The sequence below is a fragment of the Marmota monax genome, unplaced genomic scaffold (genome assembly GCF_021218885.2).
Source record: "Marmota monax isolate L192 unplaced genomic scaffold, Marmota_monax_Labrador192_F-V1.1 WCK01_AAM20220418_F8-fsc00949, whole genome shotgun sequence".
NCBI classification, from domain to species: domain Eukaryota; kingdom Metazoa; phylum Chordata; class Mammalia; order Rodentia; family Sciuridae; genus Marmota; species Marmota monax.
Window position 1 is genome coordinate 7,226 of NW_026693524.1, and position 19,463 is coordinate 26,688.

The window sequence follows — 19,463 nt, forward strand, 5'->3', positions numbered from 1 at the left end:
ATAAGGAAAAGGTTTAAGGAAGAAAAAGGCTTACTTGGACCAGTAACTCCAGAGTATTTCATGGTAATGAGGTTTGGGAGTACAAGTATCACAACAGGATAGAAGCCACAATGAGGCAGGAACTGAGATCCAGGTAGAGGGTGTAGCTGTTCCAAGAGAAAGGTCTTGTAGGATATGAGAGGGAATGAGGTCAGGGTTACCAGAGGCTGCCTATTAGAAAGGACGAAGGGAACACTGTACTGCAAATGGCTTTCACTGTATTGAATTCTGTTCACGTGTCCATTATGAAAGTAGCTGTCTGTGAGTTTGGCAATTTTTATTGCATTTTTCAGATCAAGAAACTGAAAAAGAAGGGGAAAAAAAAAAAAAAAAGAATGCCCAAAGACAGTTTTTATTTTTATTTTGGTATGGAGATTGAATCCAAGGGCTCTTAACCACTGAGCCACATCCCTAGCCCTTTGTATTTTTTATTTTGAGACAGTGTATTGCTGAATTGCTTAGGGTCACCCTAAGTTGCTCAGGCTGTCCTCAAACTTGTGATCCTCCTGCCTGAGCTTCTCAAGTCTCTAGGATTACAGGCATGTGTCACTGCCCCATGCTCCAAAGAGTTTTGTTTTGTTTTGGTACTGGGGATTGAACCCAGAGGCAATGATAAAGTGGGTTAAATCCCCAGACCTTTTTTTTTTTTTTTTTGTAAATTTTGAGACCAGGTCTTGCTAAGTTACTTAGGGTCTCCCTAAATTGATGAGGCTGACATTGAACTTGTGATCCTTCTGCCTTAGCTTCCTAAGTCACTGAGTATAAAGATTGTTTAAAAGAAAAATCCTAGGTAAACCTGAGGTGCTACTCTAAGCCAATTTTTCTAAGTTTTGCTTTTTGTTTGACACTATGCAGCCATTGAAAAACTTTGCAGTAGATTCTTTCTTTTCAAATTATTTGGTGGGGAGGGGCATCTCCTTGGAGGAGAGATGAGATGAGATAAGATGGCAAAAATGGCATGTATGTGTATACTGGTAATGTGTCCTACAAAGCATAGTGAGGGTTATGATTCTGAATGTATTTGTTCTTTGCATGATATATAGAGACTCTTCTCCCTACAACCAAAACAATAAAACAAAATAAAAAATCATTGGTCTTGAGAATTATAAAAAAAATTAAAAATTGAAACAGTGCAGATTTTTTTGCATCCTTGTTTTATAGGCCTTTGCCCAGTTTGATGCTGAGGGTGATGGTACTGTTGATGCTGAGAACATGTTGGAGGCCCTCAAGAATTCCAGTGGAGCTAATCTTCAGGGGGAGCTAAGCCACGTCATCAGACAGCTACAAGCCTGCTCTCTTGTTCCAGGTAAGACTTTCATGGGATTTTCAAATGCTCAAAAGTGTTCTCTTAGAACCAAAATTAATTTATTGTGCTTTAAATTGAAATTAGACAATCTTGAAATTGGGCAAGCTTATTGGCACAATGAATAAAGTTCCCCCACTAGCATTCACTGGGCACATGATCTAAACTAGCATTCAGCATAGCCATCTCTTTCATCCCCCATTATAATGATGACTCCCCAGTTCTACTGTTTTTGTGAACCTTTGTCAGAAGAGTGCCTTCCTTAGTGGATCTTCTATTCACTCTTCAAGAGACTTCTCTATCCCTCCTGCATTTCTTTTCTGGAACATATTAGCATTATAATTTATTAACAAATGACACAATTATTTGTTAAATGTCTGTCTTCATTCTTGTACTATGAGCTTCATGAGGACAGGGACCTTCTCTTTTAATTCTGCTGTCCTCACATTTGACTTTTTTTTTTACACTTGGTAAGCATTTTGTTTTTGTGTGTGTTTTTAGAAAGCTATTACTTTGAAATTTAAGAATAAATAAATTAAAAGTAAGCATTGCTGCTTCTATCTTGTACATACAGAAAAACTTAGCCTATTTTTGAATGATTTTCTTTGGGAGCTCTGACTCATGTAAAGACAGAATCAGAAAAAAAAAAAAAAAACTAAAGAGAAAACAGTTGAGTTTCAAGGGGAAAAAAACATTGTACATCTTCCTTTTAGTTGCAGTTCATCTTATCTAAGAATTTTTCCTGCTCTGTACACTCTGTGTTAGAATACTTACTATATCGGGCTGGGGATGTGGCTCAAGCGGTAGCACGCTCGCCTGGCATGCGTGCGGCCTGGGTTCGATCCTCAGCACCACATACAAACAAAGATGTTGTGTCCGCCGAGAACTAAAAAATAAATATTAAAATTCTCTCTCTCTCTCTTAAAAAAATAGAATTCCTACTATAGGTAGGGCAGCAGTGGAGGCAAAATAGATTTGATAGACAAATGTAAACCTAGTTCTTTTGACCCCTCTGGCTTACTGCTGAGTGATGTATGAGCTAGGGAAGGATATCTGTATTTTAATGAAGAATGCATGCTTCCATTCCTCCTTAAGTTGTCTTTAGGGGCTGGGATGTGGCTCAAGCGGTAGCGCGCTCGCCTGGCATGCGTGCGGCCCGGGTTCGATCCTCAGCACCACATACAAACAAAGATGTTGTGTCCGCCAAATACTAAAAAATAAATATTAAAAAATTCTCTCTCTCTCTACCTCTATCTCTCTCACTCTCTCTTAAAAAAAAAAAAAGTTGTCTTTAATTATGTAATATTTATAGGGCATTATAGGTAGCCTGTACATATTAGCATTTTTTTCTAGTCTCGTAGCAGTTTTAAAATTATACTGTGAGCCAAGCGAGGTCACATGTGTCTATAATCCCAGTGACTCGGGAAGCTGAGGCAGGAAGATCCCAAGTTCAAAGTTACCTGAGGGATTTAGCAAGATCCTGTCTCAAAATTAAAAAAATGAAAAGGGCTGGGTATGTAGCTCAGTGGCAAAGCAATTCCCAGCACCAAAAAATAAGTAAACAAATAAATTATACTTGGAGTTGCATTTGGCTGATATATATTTTAGCATTTACATATTACTGTCATCTTTGCATCGTTTTGCAAGATCTTTATGTGGATACTTTAGTAAGATTTTTCTGGAGAAGAGAAAGGGAGTATGCACCAGGGAATCTATCAATAGTTAGTACCTATTGCACTGTTGTGCTGATGCCTGGGGCCAGGGGCAAAAGAGGGTAGAGAAAAATTCAGAGTCCAGATCCCAAGATGCTTACACAGTAGGTACATGACTTAGGACTTTCTACTAAAAGATTTCCATCAACACTCAACTTAAAAGAATTGCATTATCACCATCTTAGGACAAACCTTTGTAAGCTGAAGTCACCTCTGTACTGGCATCTCACAGTTTTCTAATTCCTCTCTCTAATATCCTCCTATACTAAGACTAGTTCCTTTTGTATCCCATTGTAGTGGTGCGTTTTACTAAATTCATTGAACCAATTCATTCATTTACTTAATATTTCAACATCTGAACACATTTCCCCGTCATTCCGGAAGGTTGTTTTAATGTTTTTGTGGTTGTCGTTTTGTTTTGTTTTATTCTGGAATTGAACCTAAGGGTGTTTTATCACTGAGCTGCATCCCAACCCTTTTTATTTTTTATTTTGAGACAGGATCTCACTAAGTTGCTGAGGCAGATCTTGAACTTGTGATCCTCCTGCTTCAGCCTCACAGATTACAGGAACTATAGTTGTGCTCCACCACACTCAGCCAGTATGTTTTTTGTTGTGGGTTCTGAGCAACTCAGTGCAGCATCAGCAGTGTTATGAATATGAGGCCTGGGTCCTCCTGTGGGTGGGGAGAGATTAGCTGGACTTTTTGAGTTTTCATAAATCAGTTGTCTCTAGGCATTGGGGATATAGTTTGCACATAGTTGAACTAGGCTATTTCAAGTGTAAAATTTATCCTCAGCTTCATGCTTCATCTTAAAAATTAATACAGAGTTTCATTCTGCTTTAATGAATCTGTTTCTTATACTATTGAAGACAGCTTCCTCTAGAGACTTCTGGAGTTTTGTTTTGTTTTTCCTTGTATTGGGGATTGAACACAGGCCCTCAGACATGCTAGGCGAGCACTGTACCATTGAGCTACATCCTCAGCCCTCTGGACTCTTGATCTGGGGTTGCTTACATGGGTATTTTCAATTTGTGAAAACTCTTGAACTATACAATTATTTGTACTTTTTGTTATGTGTGTTACGTGATTCATTGGAAGGTTAAAACCCCAAACCAAAACTAAACCAAGCAAAAAAACCTTCCCCAATCCACAAATATATCTGATCTCCAGGAAAAAAAACTATCATGTTTATCCTCCCTTCACTTAACCCTAGCACTCCTAGGTTATGAGCCAGTTTGTTTGAAGTGTGTTAATATAGGTTATGGAACCAGGGAAAGATTTTAAACAGAGGTATATATGGTCTGTTTTGTGTCTTATAAGATTACCTGGAATGATGTTACATGGGAGGCAGCCAGGGAGCCACTTATCACATCTGTTTAGGGCATTTGAGGAGGAGGTGTTGAGGGCAGAGGGTGAACAGAGGGGCAAATTCAGAGGAGTCACACTGGGGAGAAAGACTAGATGTTGGAAGGAGCATCTAAGGGAGTGTGAGGAAATGTTCCCCATTCTGTTCCTTTCTTTTCTTTCTTTTTTTCTTTTTCTTTTTTTGATACTGGGGATTGAACCCACAAATGTTCCTCCTCTGAACTACATACCCAGCCCTTTTTATTTTATTTTATTTTATTTTAAGACAGGGTCTCATTAAATTTTCCAGGCTGGTCTCAAACTTGTCCTCCTGCCTCAGCCTCCCAAGTAGCTGGAATTACAGGTGTGCACCACTGTGCCCAACTTTATTTTACCCTTTTCTTGTTGACATATTGTTATGTTACTTGAGCTTCATTTCGTCAGTTGTAACCAAGGATACCTTTACCTTCCCTGTCTATACCTTGTGAAGACTGAATGAGGTTATGCATGCAAGTACCTTCTATGTTGTGAAACATCATCAGAGGTCATGGTAATGGCAGTAGTTGTATTGTAACGTAATATAAAACCAGCTGTGTTTTTACTCTATAATGCAATAAATTCTATTCCTAGCCTATATCCTATATCTTTAAAAATCTCTATTTAAGGGTTGGAGATTAGTTTAGTCACAGAGCACATGCAAGGCCCTGAGTTCAGTCCTCAGCCCTGAGAAAACCTAAGGAAACAAAAATCTCGGGCTGGGGACATGGCTCAGTGGGTAGAATGCTTACCTCACATGCACAAGGCCCTGGGTTCAATCCCCAGCACCACCAAAAAAAAAAAAAAAAAAAAAAAATCTCTAGTTAATATTTACTTGCTTATACATTTTTAACACTTGAATTAAAACAAATAATCATTGTTCTACATCTTCTGAAAGTCTATCCAACAAAAATGAAAATAATTCTTAAACTGAGATTGCCAATGGTTCGTTTCTTTAAAACTTATTTAGATTTTTAAATGATTAAGGCTGAAAATATCAATGAAGGCTGTTAATAACTGCTTTTAGTTCAGCCAATTCAGATGGGCCACCAGACAGGGAGTGTGGAAACTATTGTAGTAGCTTCCCCAAAACACCAAAAATGTATTTTATCTCTTTAGGTTTTATAGACATATTTTCAGAGTCAAAAGAAGGCCTTGGTGTTCACTCATCAATGATACTTCGCTTCCTGCATCGCAATCGGATCTCTAGCATGGTAATTCCCTACCCGATGTTGGACCACTGCAATAACATGTGCACCATGCGGTCTTCGGTTCTAAAGGAGTCTCTGGATCAACTGGTACAAAAAGAAAAGGGTATGTACATAAGAGATTCTCCTGACTCTATCATTGTTTCTTCTAAACCATGCATTTAATAAGATGAGCCAGTCATTGTCCCAGCCTTTATTTCTGAAAACGTAATAGAAACCAGCTTGTAGCCTTATATGATCGATCTTTCCTTCCTTCCTTCCTTCCTTCCTTCCTTCCTTCCTTCCTTCCTTCCTTCTACACAGCCAGTTTTAGTTTCTCATCGTTCATCTCTCAGTTTAGATATGACTTTAGGGATACCTTTTTTCATTACTCTAATTAATAGTCCCTGCCTCCATTTCCTCAGTTTCCACCTTCTGATTAATATTACCTTGTAGGTTTAATGACTTACATAGCACTGATTATTTGAAGTCTTAGCATTATTTGTTACCTATGTTCTGTGGGGGGTTTTTTTGTTTGTTTGTTTTTTGTACCAGAGATTGTACTCAGGGGCACTCAACCACTGAGCCACATCCCAAACCCTATTTTGTAATTTATATAGAGACAGGGCCTCACTGAGTTGCCTAGACCCTCACCTTTGCTGAGGCTGGCTTTGAACTCATGATCCTCCTGCCTTAGCCTCTCAAGCAGCTGGGATTATACACATGCACCATTGTGCCTGGCTGTTCTGTTTTGCTTTTTTTTTTTTTTTTTTTGGTTCCTTATCCTTTGTAACTGAGATTCCTCTGTCACATAGTAGAATATTTATTTAAGGAATATATATTGAATAAATGAGAGAAACTACCTCAGACTCACTTAGTGATGGTAACAGAAGTTGAGGTGTTTATAGACAGGTCTATGGCACATAATAGGGTTCAGAATAGATCCAAGTTTATGTGGAACTGTAGAACCAGATAAAATCAGCTATACAAATTAGAATGGAAAAGATGATTTGTCAACAAATAGGGTTAGGGCAACTATTTAGCCATTTGGAGAAAAAAATAAAGCTAGATTCTTATTTCATTTCACTCATTAAAATAGATTTCAGATTTATCAAAAAGTTCAACTGGAGAGAAAATAGTAAGAGTACTAGAGAGGAGCTGGGTTGTGGCTCAGTGGTAAAGTACCCCTGGGTTAAATCCCCAGAACCACCAAAACAAAACAGACAGAAAAATCTGACTCACAGTAAACACTCAAGTAAATGTTAGCTATTATATGTGTGTATATACATGATACAATGTATAAAATGCATTACTTAATAGACCAGTGACCCAGAAGAAAATGAAAGAGGAAGAACTCAGAAACATAAGTGGCTTAAAAAGCCTCACTCATAATTAAAGAAATGTAAACTCAAAGTATAAGAAACTATTTTCTGGTCTGGGGTTGTGACTCAGAGGTAGAGCGCTCACCTAGCACGTGCAAGGCGCTGGGTTCAAGCCTCAGCACCACATAAAACAAACAAACAAATAAAAAAATAAAGTAAAGGTTTAAAAAAATAGAGTTAAAAAAAAAAAAGAAACCATTTTCTTCTCTTGGCATCCTTTTGTAAATGTATCAGTGATTTGAGTATTGTACTATAATGAGATAATGGGCAATTCTTGGCCAGTGGGTTCTTTGGAAGGAGATTTTAAGGAACATTACAGTTTCTGGTGCCAAAGTGACCAAGCATTTTCTGTTAGATATTTTTTCTCTTTGTGAAAGAGATATCATGTGGTAAATTCTGATTTTCCTGCAGAAAGCCCTGGAGATCTTACCAGAAGCCCAGAGATGGATAAACTCAAATCAGTAACAAAGTGCTATGCTTATATAGAAACATCCTCCAACCCTGCTGACATCGACAAGATGACAAATGGAGAAACATCATCCTACTGGCAGTCAGATGGCAGTGCCCGTTCACACTGGATTCGGTAGGTGGCACAGCACGTTTATTTATTATTTATTTATTTATTTAGGTACCAGGAATTGGACCCAGGAGCACTGAGCTACATCCCCAGACCCTTTCTATATTTTATTAGTGACAGAATCTTGCTAAGTTTCTAAGGCTGGCTTTGAACTTCCACTCCTCCTGCCTTAGCCTCCTGAGCTGCTGGGATTACAGATGTGTGCCACTGCGCCTGGCTTATTATTTTTAAAATTTGGAATTTTTTGTACTCAATTGCCCAATTTTTTTCTTATGAGTAGATTTCTGTAAAGATGCCTCAATCAAGTATAAGGAATCGTAAAATCATGTAGCTTGGTTCACATATTCATAAACATATAGTTTCTTTATTTGATGTTTAAAAGGAAGAAGTAACATTTGACTAATATTTTATAATACTGATTTCAGATCCTTTTCAGTAGTTCTCATGAAAATTAATATTACAAAGGACAAGAACTTTTTTACATAGATATAATTGTACTTCTATACTTTTTCAAAATTCATGTATGAGTTGGTCAGTTCAGAAGAGAGTGGGATGGCCAGGAATCCTGGAGTGATGTTCTTGTCAGTAAACTGTGGAATTTCTAGAAGTTCTGAAACTGCTGTCTAAATTTTCACATTTCCCTTCAGAAAATGGGCTAATTTTAATTGGCAGGAATAGAAATAATTTTCTAATTTTCTTTTAGGGGTAGGTCACTTTTGACCTTTAACCATCTACCTAATTTAAAGATAAGGGAATATACTCAATTTAGGGAATGCAGTTTAGAATTTGCTTCTTGGCATGTAAAAGAATTTTGTTAGAATGTTCGTTGTTTATATTGTCCCTTCCTGCCTATCCTAATACTGAAAAGGAAATATAAGATTAATCTTGACCTGAAAGGCTTTTTCGAGATTTGGGAATGTCATATGGACCTTGAAACTCATAACCAGTATTTAAGTTAGTTGCTATTAGGAAAAATCAGTGTTTGGTTATATCAAATATCAGACCTTTGAAATGGGTCTTGTTTTTGACCCATATTAACATAAAGCGTTGTCTTAGCGATGAATGTGACACTAGGATTCATGGTCTGAGGGCTGTTGCTTTCAGAGAGTTAAGTCTAGGATGCTTCGGCAATATGGTATTGGTCTCTGCTGACATCTCTGGTAATGGCTTCTATGGAGACAAATCCCGCCTTTGTCCAGACACTGCTGCACAATAGTCAGTAAGTTGATCTCTGATTTCCACCCCATCAAGGTGCATTCATATAAACACTGTGATTTCTGCTTTCTGTTTTCCAGCTTAAAAATGAAGCCAGATGTTGTGCTTAGGCACCTGTCCATTGCAGTTGCTGCCACTGACCAGAGTTATATGCCACAGCAGGTGACAGTAGCTGTGGGGAGGAGTGCCGGCGATCTTCAGGAAGTTCGAGATGTGCACATCCCTAGCAATGTCACTGGCTATGTGACACTGCTGGAAAACGCCAATATCAGTCAGCTCTGTGAGTCAAACAAAACTAAGGGAATGGGGAGGAGATGAAGGGAAGTTTTATTTTTTAGCAGTAGAACCTTTGAAGTAGAAAAGCTGCTAGTTTTCTTTTGAGATTTGATTTGCTTCTCATGACACACACGTAAGTGATCATTATTTCACCTCATACGTGTTTTTAAAACTATTGAAAAACAATAGAACCTTTTCTTAGTTTAAAATATTTTATTCTTTTGTTTTATTGGAAAATTAGAAAAATATGGAAAAACAAAAGTACTCAAATCCTACTACCTAGGGATTGTCAGTATGACTACCTTGGTGAGAATCCTTCCATAACTTCTCGTGTATTTGTGTATTTATGTGCACATGTATAAACACACACACACACACATGCACACACTTTTTTTTTAAAAAAAAGCATTATATTCACATACACAATTATCTATACATATCTTTTTACAAAAATGATAATAATCTACTCAAGTTCTTTGGTATTTTTTGATGTGTTGTTGTATCATGTATTCATGAACACCTTTATTTAATGTTGTAAAAATAAGTCAATTTTAACCCACTCTTATTCTTGTACATTTATGTGTCTAACTTTATACTGTTACACCTTGCTTCACACATAGCTTTTTGGAAATAATCACAATTGTGTGATTTCTTTCCAGCCTTATTTCATTCAGGGAGCCGGAATACTTCATGTTTTGTCTCATTTCTTCTAATGCTTTCCTGGGTCAAAAGAAGTGTTCTTACTTGGCTCAGAGGAACTGAGGCCTAGGGAGGTAGTGTCTTTGTGTTTTGCCTGTAGGCAAAGAAGTAGTAAAGCTTGTGGAGTAGAAGCTTTCTGCCTTACCCCCTTTGGTGCTCTTTTCTCTAATTTGTGTCCTTTTTAACTTCTCACCTACCCCCAAACTCAAATAAGAAATTGTGACATCTCCTGAAAGTGAATCATGTCTGTGTCTTCTGTTTGGACTGGATTGCACAACTACTTATGAGCCAGCTGCTTTATAACTCAATCCAGATTTCAAACTCTAGGAAGAGTTCTGGAAAGTTCTCACCAAGTGTTCAGTCAGGATTTATAATGCTCTTTGTGAAGCATTATAACTTTTCAGAACTCATAAGTTCCTAAGAAGTTCTATGATAAGCCACCCTTAATTTTACAAATTACTCTTTAAATTTCTTGGATTCATCAATGTTTTGTGATAGGTTTATTATGTACTAGTTCCATTGTGCACATTTATTTCTGTCATCAAAGTATGTCTTCAGAATTTTCTTTTCAAAACATCAATTACCGTTTTGCTTTTAGTTGAGAGCCTAGCATTTACTGAACTAAACAAGTCAATCCAATACTGAATTTGTTGTTTGTGCTTGACAGATGTCCAGATTAACATAAAGCGTTGTCTTAGCGATGGATGTGACACTAGGATTCATGGTCTGAGGGCTGTTGGCTTTCAGAGAGTTAAGAAGTCTGGGGTCTCAGTCTCAGATGCTTCGGCAATATGGTATTGGTCTCTGCTGACATCTCTGGTAACGGCTTCTATGGAGACAAATCCCGCCTTTGTCCAGACAGTGCTGCACAATACTCAGTAAGTCGATCTCTGTTTTCCACCCCATCAAGGTGCACTCATTCTTCTCCACCCTTCTATGGAATGTCACTGAACAGCCTTCCATCATCAGGGCTCAGTCAATAGCTCATCCCTGGTTACCTATTGTCTTCAATTTGTACCTTTCAGCTCCACATTGCTTCTTTCTTCATAGACTGTTTTATTTTGTTGCTGTCCTGGGGATTGAACCCAGGCCTCATTGTGCATGCTGGGCAAGCACTCTACTGCTGAATTACATCACCAGCGCTGACTTCACAGACTTTGAAGAAGCATCCATTCTACTTTCCTGTTTCTCCTTACACAGTTACTCCAGTGTCTTTATCAGCTCACTGAGTACCTCAGTCTTAGGAGGTCACTTGTGCTGTGCCTGTTTCTTAGCTACTGGGGAACATTTGCACGCACACATACACAAAAGACTCATGGAATCTTATTAACTGGGTTATAATTAGCCACAGGTTTGGTGCTTAGATTGTCCCACATTTGGCCAGTGGCAACCCCTTCAATCTAGCTAATATCCTCATTTTAAGAATACTTCCTTACTGTTGTGTGTCTCTGACTCTCTCTCTCTCTCTCTCTCTCTCTCTCTCTCTCTCGTGCATGTATGCATGTCAGTGTGTGTGTGTTGTGGGGAAGATGGGGTGTTACTCTGTAGCCTACGCTGGTTTTAAACTCTTGGGGTCTAGTGATACTCCTACCTCAGCCTCCCAAATAGCTGGGACTCAGGTGAACACCATTATACCCTGCTGCTGCTTTTAGCACAAGGCATTGCAGGTTTGAGTGTTCCCTCCCTTAGTCCTAGAATCAAACATTTTTCTAAGGAATCAGGGTCCTTTTTAGTGGATAATGATGCTTTTGGACAAATTCATTACTGTCAAGGTGTTACTTCTTCCATATCCTTTCAGTGGACATAGCTAGGCAGAATACATTTGTATAGGAATATTGTATAACTATTTATATCTGTATTATTTTTCTATGAAAATAAAAACTGAGTTTACACTGATATTTTCAGTTCTAACCCAGTACTACAGAATTCATTCTAGTTGTCTCCCTTTCAGGATTTGTAACTGCCTTCTCTGATAGTGACAAACCTGGCTGCCATCATCCTTCATATGTGTACTTACTTCTTCAACCTCTTTCTAGATAGTCAGAGTCCTGTTGCCCCTGTCCTTGCATAGACACACTTCTCTTCTTACTCCTGCTTAACACCTTTAGCAGGGCTGCTGCTATGGCCACCTTTTGCACAGATGCCTTTCTTGTCCTCTGTAGAGTCTGTGTGTCCCCTCTTCCCTGTATTAGGCCACCCTTCTTGCCATCATTGGTACCTGCATTCCAATTGGTCTGTTCCTTTGTGTAGATACCCGACTGTAGGCCACCATGGCTCTCCCCACCTCTGGCACACTTGTACAGCTTGTTCAGCTCTACCAAATAGACTAGATTTTTAGGAAGGGGGAAAGAAAGAGCTTTCTACATTATTATTATTTTGAAGATGTGCCAGGTTATTGAAGAATGGAATTATCCTGCTCAGTTTTACTAGTGCATCGTCAATGACATTTTTATGCACCCCTTCAGTTTTAAAAATCAGTTATCTAAAACTTTCCTAAAATTGAAAATATATTGTGAAAAAGATCAATGAGGAAAAATAAATAAGAAAAAGTATATTTGGAACATAAGTGTTTACTTTTATCAGTGGAAATAAACTCAGCAAATGATCACATGCTACTTGTATGCCTTAGATCTCATTGATGAGCTGTACCTGAGTGTAGCTGCCATACAGCCCAAACACAGCTTATCAGGTGGACAAGAAGGAAATCAGAGCAGAGGGGAAATTGACATAGTGTTAGCTTTGCTGTATCTTGAAATGCAAAAATAAAAATGTTTCAGGGACTCATTATTATTATTGTCATAAAATGACAATTCTAGAATTTTGAGGGTTTTTTGATCCACTTGTGGTATACCTTCAAGCTTTTCATGGTATATTCACCTAGCATAGCTTCTAACATGTGGTAGGACTCATTAATCATTTGTTATATATGTTTGTTAGATGAGCTGGATGTGTTGATGCACATCTGTAGTCCCAGAGACTTAGAAGGCTAAAGCAGTAGGATCACAAGATCAAGGCTAGCCTCAGCAACTTAGTGAGGCCCCATTTCAAAATAAAAAATAAAAAGGGTTGGGAATGTAGCTCAGTGGTAGAGTGCCCCTGGGTTCAATCCCAAATTAAAAAAAAAGAAAAGTTGGCTAATAGTCCAGAGAAGACAAGTCCTTGGGGGATTCAGAAAGATAAAGCTAAACATTCAGAGGTGATGAGGAAAGAGAAACATTAAAAGAGACATGAAGGTGGAAAGGCCAAGACACACACACAGGAATAGAGAACGTGATGGTGTTGATCTGTTTAGAACACAATAAAATTCATGACACCTTTTTAGATGCCATAGATCTTAAGAGCCTATGTATAAAACAGGCTTCCTATTGAACTACACTCTGCACTTGCCTCTGAGGTCAGATTCCCTAAGAACCCCTGAATTTTCTGTAGTTTGTCTTTCGCTTACACTACTTAAAATAAATGCTGGCTTCTAGAGTACCCCATAAACTTTTCCAGAGGGAAATGATACTTTGAAAAAGAAAGAAACCCTATTACACTACTTAGCTAAATCTAATCTACTATGACTCCTAGGGATAAGGCTGGTTTATATTGTGTCTTAGGTTCTCTGTAGGCATACTGACTGTTTTATAAGGGATGAATCAGAACAACAATGTTTTTGTCTAATGCATGTTTGGCTTATTACTTTTCTAGGAAGGCACTACAGCACATGCCTCCACTTTCCCTCTCACCAGGATCTACAGATTTCTCCACTTTCCTGTCTCCCAATGTCCTGGAAGAAGTGGACAGCTTCCTCATAAGAATAACTAGGTAAAATCAAGGTTGATGAGGTAAACTCTTTGTGGGGGGTGGAGGGCATGTATGCATGTTAAGTCTTTCAAATTTTTTATTTTATTAAAAAAAATTTTTTTGGTACCAGTGATTTAACTCAAGGGTACTTAACCATTGAGCCACATCCCCAGCCCTTTTTATTGTTTATCTTTTATTTTGAGACAGGGTCTCGCTAAGTTGCTTATAGCCTCGCTAAGTTGCTTACAGCCTCCTTAAGTTGCTAAGGCTGTCTTTAAGCTGCTGGGATTACAGGTGTGTGCACCACACTCGACTAAGTCTTTCAAAATTTAAAAAGGAAATCTTTTAAAAATTACTACTGAAAATGATCTCTATCTTGTGGCTGAAGAGAAAGTGAAATAATAGTTCATCCTTAGTCCTATTGGTATCACCTGTCCTCTAGAATTATTCAGGCAGGAGGAAAAGTCCTTAGATTCATCTGGAAGAGATGTCTCAAAGTTCAAAATGTGAAACCTCTCAGTTCACTGTTATCCCCAGGCCACTGCCCTCACTCAGAGCCTGCTTACCTTTGCACAGGGCTTAGGCCTGATTCTACATAGAACGGGAAGGGGCTTCTTGGTTGTTTGAGGGAACACTTAGTGTAGGGACACTCAGCTCTGCCTCAGTGAGCTCTGGGGACATTACTGTATTAGAAGACAAACTAGACCCTGATATCTAAATAGTTTTAAATGTTTCAGTGTGATGTATTTAAAAAGGCAGTGAAATGTGAAGGGAGTAAATATAATTATTTCATGCTTCTCAAGAAACATACTCTTTAGCCAAGCCAACTCATTACCACAGGTTTCTGAATAGTAAAGGCTTATTGCAGCAGCTCATTTATTTTTGGTTTATGATTATCATTTAGTATTTATAGAGTATGATTTCAGAAATGGGAATTTAATTCCCTGGTTCCCCTGGGTTGATTTAGTTTTTCCCTAAGTTATCTTAAGGATATTAATAAAGTATTTCTGATGAATATATAGAAAGCATATGGCAGCCAGTCATGGTAGCACATTCCTGTCATCTCAGTGACTCAGGAGGCTGAGGCAGGAGGAACTCGAGTTCAAAGCCTGCTTCAGCAACTTAGTGAGGTCTTAAGCAACTTAGCCAGACCCTGTCTCAAAATAAAATGTTTTAAAAAAGAGTCAGCGATGTGGCTCAATGATTAAATGGCCCTGGGTTCAATCCCTAAGTACTAAAAAAACAAACAAAAAAAAAACAGTGAGAGATAAGAAAGAAAGCATATGGCAGATTAATTTCACTCATTGATCAATTACATGGTTTTGAGCTATCTGGGTTTCTTTATATTCTTTGGAAGTGAAGAGGTCTTTTTTGTTTTTGTTGTTGTTGTTTTTTCTGTTCTTTATAGCTGCTGTTCTACCCCAGAGGTGGAACTGACTCTTCTGGCTTTTGCACTAGCAAGAGGAAGTGTTGCCAAAGTGATGAGCTCTCTGTGTACCATCACTGACCACCTGGACACAGGGTATGATGCCTCGTCCCTCATCTCATCCATGGCATCAGTCAGACAGAACCTGCTCCTCAAATACGGTAAATGACCTAGGCATGATAGAAATGCCAGCAGTGGACAAATCCTAAAAGCATTCTCAATCTGGGCCCTCCTGGCATCTTCCTGTCTTTTGGGGGTAGTTTGTGGACTGTCTTTTGTAGTTGAACCATGATTCCTTGTGCATATCCTTCCAGTACAAGACTTCTACTATAGCTGGTAGGGAGAGGGGGAATGTTGTTTTATTTATGGTAGGGTCGGCAGAAGAGGACATTTAAGTGTATCCTGGGCTATACTCCCAAGATTTATTAGAATAGTCCCTATGTCTGGTGGCATTTGAACACAGCCATCTTTAGTGAAGTACAGGAATATCTTATTGGATAGGTTAAGAGATTTGAAAAGTTAGAGTACTTCTCATCTGGAGGGAGGAAGCTAGTCAAGACCTGGTGCAAAGGGATCCTTGGCTTAGAGTGCATCCTTCTTATTCCCACACAGCTTCTTAGAATTATATTTGTACATAGTTGCCACAACTTTCCCTTCCTGGGCCCATTTGCAGTCCATCCTAACATAGGACCCCATACAGCTGTTCCCCAATGACTGCACCTGTCATGTGAGGAACAACTTGCTTGCCATCCTGACCTCTAGTAATAAGTTTTTGTTCACAAACTTTGGATATTAGATCCCATCCTCTTTAGTAATAGAGGCATTGCTGTGATATTTGTACCTCTGTTTTAATATGATTTCATGATTTAATTTTATGTTTAACTTCTAAAGTCATACAATTGATGTCTTTTAAATCCAATTTCCTTCTACATTTGGAGAGGTAGGGTCCTGATTCAGGCATGGCTAGGTAGGAGGTAGAGGTAGTTTCTAGAAGCTGAAGTGTTCTTCAGGAAAGCTGATGATTCAAATTAGTTGTTCTGAGAGGGGAACAGCAGATAATTAGCCAGTTATGGGTTGTGTTAGAGGTTAACAAGTATTTATTATATTACTAAAAGAAGTCAGATCACCGTAACAAAAATTGATTTTTATTAAAATTGACCTGGATATTTTGGGGGGTGTACTGGGGAATGAATAGAGGGGCACTTCACCACTGAATTACATTCCTAATCCTTTGTATTTGTTTGTTTATTTATTTTTGAGACATCTCCTAGAGATGTTTTGAAGAAATAAAACCTAAAACATTGTTTATATATTTAAAATACAATACCAGTAAAACTGATTATTAGCTTCAAAATGATATTTTAGGACTCCACCTCCTACAAAGTATGTTGAATCTGTAGTATTAATCTATGTTATAATATGCTTTGTTTCTGAAACAGTGATTATTTTTAGAGACCTCTCTTCAGAATCACTCAGGGACATAGCTCTACTTTTTTCTTTTAGAAAAGCACAGAGGAATAATGTCCACTTTTGCCTAATATCATGCTTTACAATCAGTAACTTTGCTGAATGTGGTGGCGCATGCCTATAATTCCAGCGGTTCCAGAGGCTGAGGCAGGAGGAGAGTTCAAAGCCAGCCTTGGCAACTTAGCGAGGCCTGGTCTCTAAATAAAATATAAAAAAGGGTTGGGGGGCTGGGGTTGTGGCTCAGCGATAGAGTGCTTGCCTAGCATGTGTGGGGCACTGGGTTTCATCTTCAACACACATAAAAATAAAATAAAAGTAATGTGTCCAACTGTAACTAAAAATATTTTAAAAAGAGTTGGGGATGTGGCTTAGAGGTTAAGTGCCCCTGGGTTCAATCCCTGGTGCAAAAATAAATAAATAAATAACTTATTAATGGTGTGGGTAACTATAGGCCTGCATTTCCACTCACAATGCCCACTAGTTTACATTTTTTCATAGACCTAACTTAAGGCTTGCCTTCTCTTTTGTTTGGCAGGTAAACCTCTCCAGTTGACTCTTCAGGCTTGTGATGTCAAAGGAAAAGAAGACAAGTCAGGACCTGAAAACCTACTTGTGGAACCGTGGACAAGGGATGGTGAGCAGTGGGTGGGACAATTGCTATTGTGCTCAGAAGGCAGCTGTGTGAAGTCATACTCTGGTCTTTGACATTTTCAGGCATGCAGTCTTTACCTCAGCCTGTTGGCAATAGTTGCTGAACTATTTGTGTTAGTAATCTATATCGGTATTAATAACCTATAAGAATTTACAAGTATTTGAAAGTCTGAGAGCTCTTCGAAACTCAACTTTTTTTTTTTAAATAGCTTTTTTTTTTTGAGAGAGAGAGAGAGAATTTTTAATATTTATTTTTTAGTTTTCAGTGGACAGAACATCTTTGTTTGTATGTGGTGCTGAGGATCGAACCCAGGCTGCACGCATGCCAGGCAAGCGTGCTACCACTTGAGCCACATCCCCAGCCCAAAACTCAAGTTTTGAAAAGCAAATTCTCCTCTTACAACAGAAAGTTATTGCTTTTCTCTGTTTTTTAGTTTGGATTGTCCTTCTGTTGTATTATAACAGTGTTAAGAAATTCAGTAGATCAGTAGCACCACACTGCTGAAAACACAGCTAAAAGGGGTATTTCCCCCAATGCAGCTGATTTGGCATTTGATTACCTAGGAGGAAGCGTCACTCATCCCTAGTATCAACTTAATGATTCCTAATGGGCATTTCATTTTGCTGGTGGTTCTTTTGCATATCCAGGGGGTGTTTGTGAGTCTGTTCCTCATCCATCTTGGTGGCCACCAGCTCAGTGCCATATATGTGTCACTTTTCTACTTACGGTACCTTTTTGAATCTCGCTGATTTTTAAAAGAAGGGTATAGAACATAGGAAGGCATGGCTTGTTGCCTTGAATTGGTTTCCCTTTGGCTTTCCTCACGGCACTGCTGTCTTCATTCATACATTCTCAGTGTTGCCTCTTCTCTTTCCTGTTTCCTGTGTTCATTCTTAGCACCAATGAAGTACAGACCCCTGGGAAAACATGCCTTCCCTGTTATACCTCCTCTTCTCAGTACCTCCTCTTAAGCATTATACTTGCACAAGATGGTTTCCCTAGTTTTCCCTTAGCAGTTCAACCTCTGCAGGAAAATTTCCTTCATTGCATCCATGTCCAGCCACTTTCTAGGTCTGTTGAGTCACCTGCCATCTAAAGCCAATGAGGTTGGGAGGAGGTAGAGACAGCTCTTTGCACTTTTCTACTACCTTACACAGGAAATGTAAGACTTCTTTGCCAAAGACCCTTTGCATTTTCCTTCATTCTGAAAAATTGGAATTTTTGCCTCTGGAGCATGTGGAACCAAATTATCTGACACCAGATTGAGGATTTGATGTTGTTGTTTACTGGGGATTGATCCCAGGGGTACTTTACCACTGAGCTACACTCCCAGCCCTCTTATATTCATTTATTTATGTATTTTTCCTTTTATATTTTGAGATATGGTCTCACTAAGTTACCTAGGCTGGCCTCCAACTTGGGATCCTCCTGCCTACTAAGCAGCTAGGATTGATTACAGGCACATGCTACCATTCCCAGCCCAGAGTGTAGATTTTTAACACTTTTAAGTTGGAAAAACCTACACTAGTTTTTCCTACACCTGAAAGTTGCATTTGCTAGCTCTTGGTGGTGTCTGATTTTAATACTTTGTTATTTTTCTCTGTGTCTGACATGGACCTATCTCTCCTTCCTATCTTCCACCCGCTTGGATGAGTGAATTTTAAAATCTTGCTGTAGCTGATAGCTTTGTTACTTTTGTTGTGATTCTGTGTGGATGGGTGAGGGAGAAGCCCTCAGTTCCTCCTGGGCTTCTCATTACAACTCCCTATGTTGTAACTCAGGTTACCTGTGGGTCTCTTGCTCTGCTATAAGAAAAGGATTCTAGAGACAAGAGCAAAGTCCTTACAAACAGAACTGCTGGGTTTGGAAGAACAGATTTTTTTTCCCCCTTACAGGATGAAAGTTCTGTTCACTGGTCTACCTCAGGTTCTACCACTTCAGGGATGTGCCATTTGTGGACAAGTGCCACTGTAGTACCCAAGAAGGCCAGAGAACGAATGCCAACATTCCAGAAAGTTAACACTCCTGAAAGCCACTGCCACTTGGTCTGGTATTTTAAAGAAAAACTAGAGCCTAATATGATGACACACACCAGTTACACCAGGATTTAACCAAGCTTCTTGGGAGCCTGAGGCAGAAGAATCCAAAGTTCCAGGGCAGCCTCAGCAACTTAGTGAGGCCCCTACCTCAAAAAATAAATAAAAACTTTAAAATGTAAACATAAAGGTTTATTTAGAAATGAAAGGAAAACTGGCTAGTAGGAACTGAAGTGGAAGATATTAATCCTTTATTTATTTATTTATTTGGTACTGGGGATTGAACACAGGGGCTCTCAACCACTGACCACACCCCAGCCCTT

The 19,463-nt window shown here is 38.8% G+C and overlaps 1 protein-coding gene across 3 annotated transcripts in view; it reads left to right on the forward strand.

Annotated features, from left to right (window-relative positions):
- The first annotated feature begins 1,181 nt into the window (after positions 1-1,181).
- LOC124102274 (zinc finger ZZ-type and EF-hand domain-containing protein 1) overlaps positions 1,182-19,463 on the forward strand; it is a 50,248-nt gene continuing 31,966 nt past the window's right edge. For all 3 annotated transcript variants that reach the window (XR_009228109.1, XM_046458508.2, XM_046458509.2), the window contains exons 1-8: positions 1,182-1,345; positions 5,557-5,751; positions 7,418-7,589; positions 8,879-9,078; positions 10,441-10,651; positions 13,464-13,580; positions 14,968-15,146; positions 16,988-17,086. Coding sequence is in view for 2 of the 3 variants with exons in the window: in XM_046458508.2 (XP_046314464.1) it covers positions 1,252-1,345; positions 5,557-5,751; positions 7,418-7,589; positions 8,879-9,078; positions 10,441-10,651; positions 13,464-13,580; positions 14,968-15,146; positions 16,988-17,086 (1,267 nt within the window). In the remaining variant the exon portion in view is untranslated. The remainder of the gene's footprint in view (positions 1,346-5,556; positions 5,752-7,417; positions 7,590-8,878; positions 9,079-10,440; positions 10,652-13,463; positions 13,581-14,967; positions 15,147-16,987; positions 17,087-19,463) is intronic.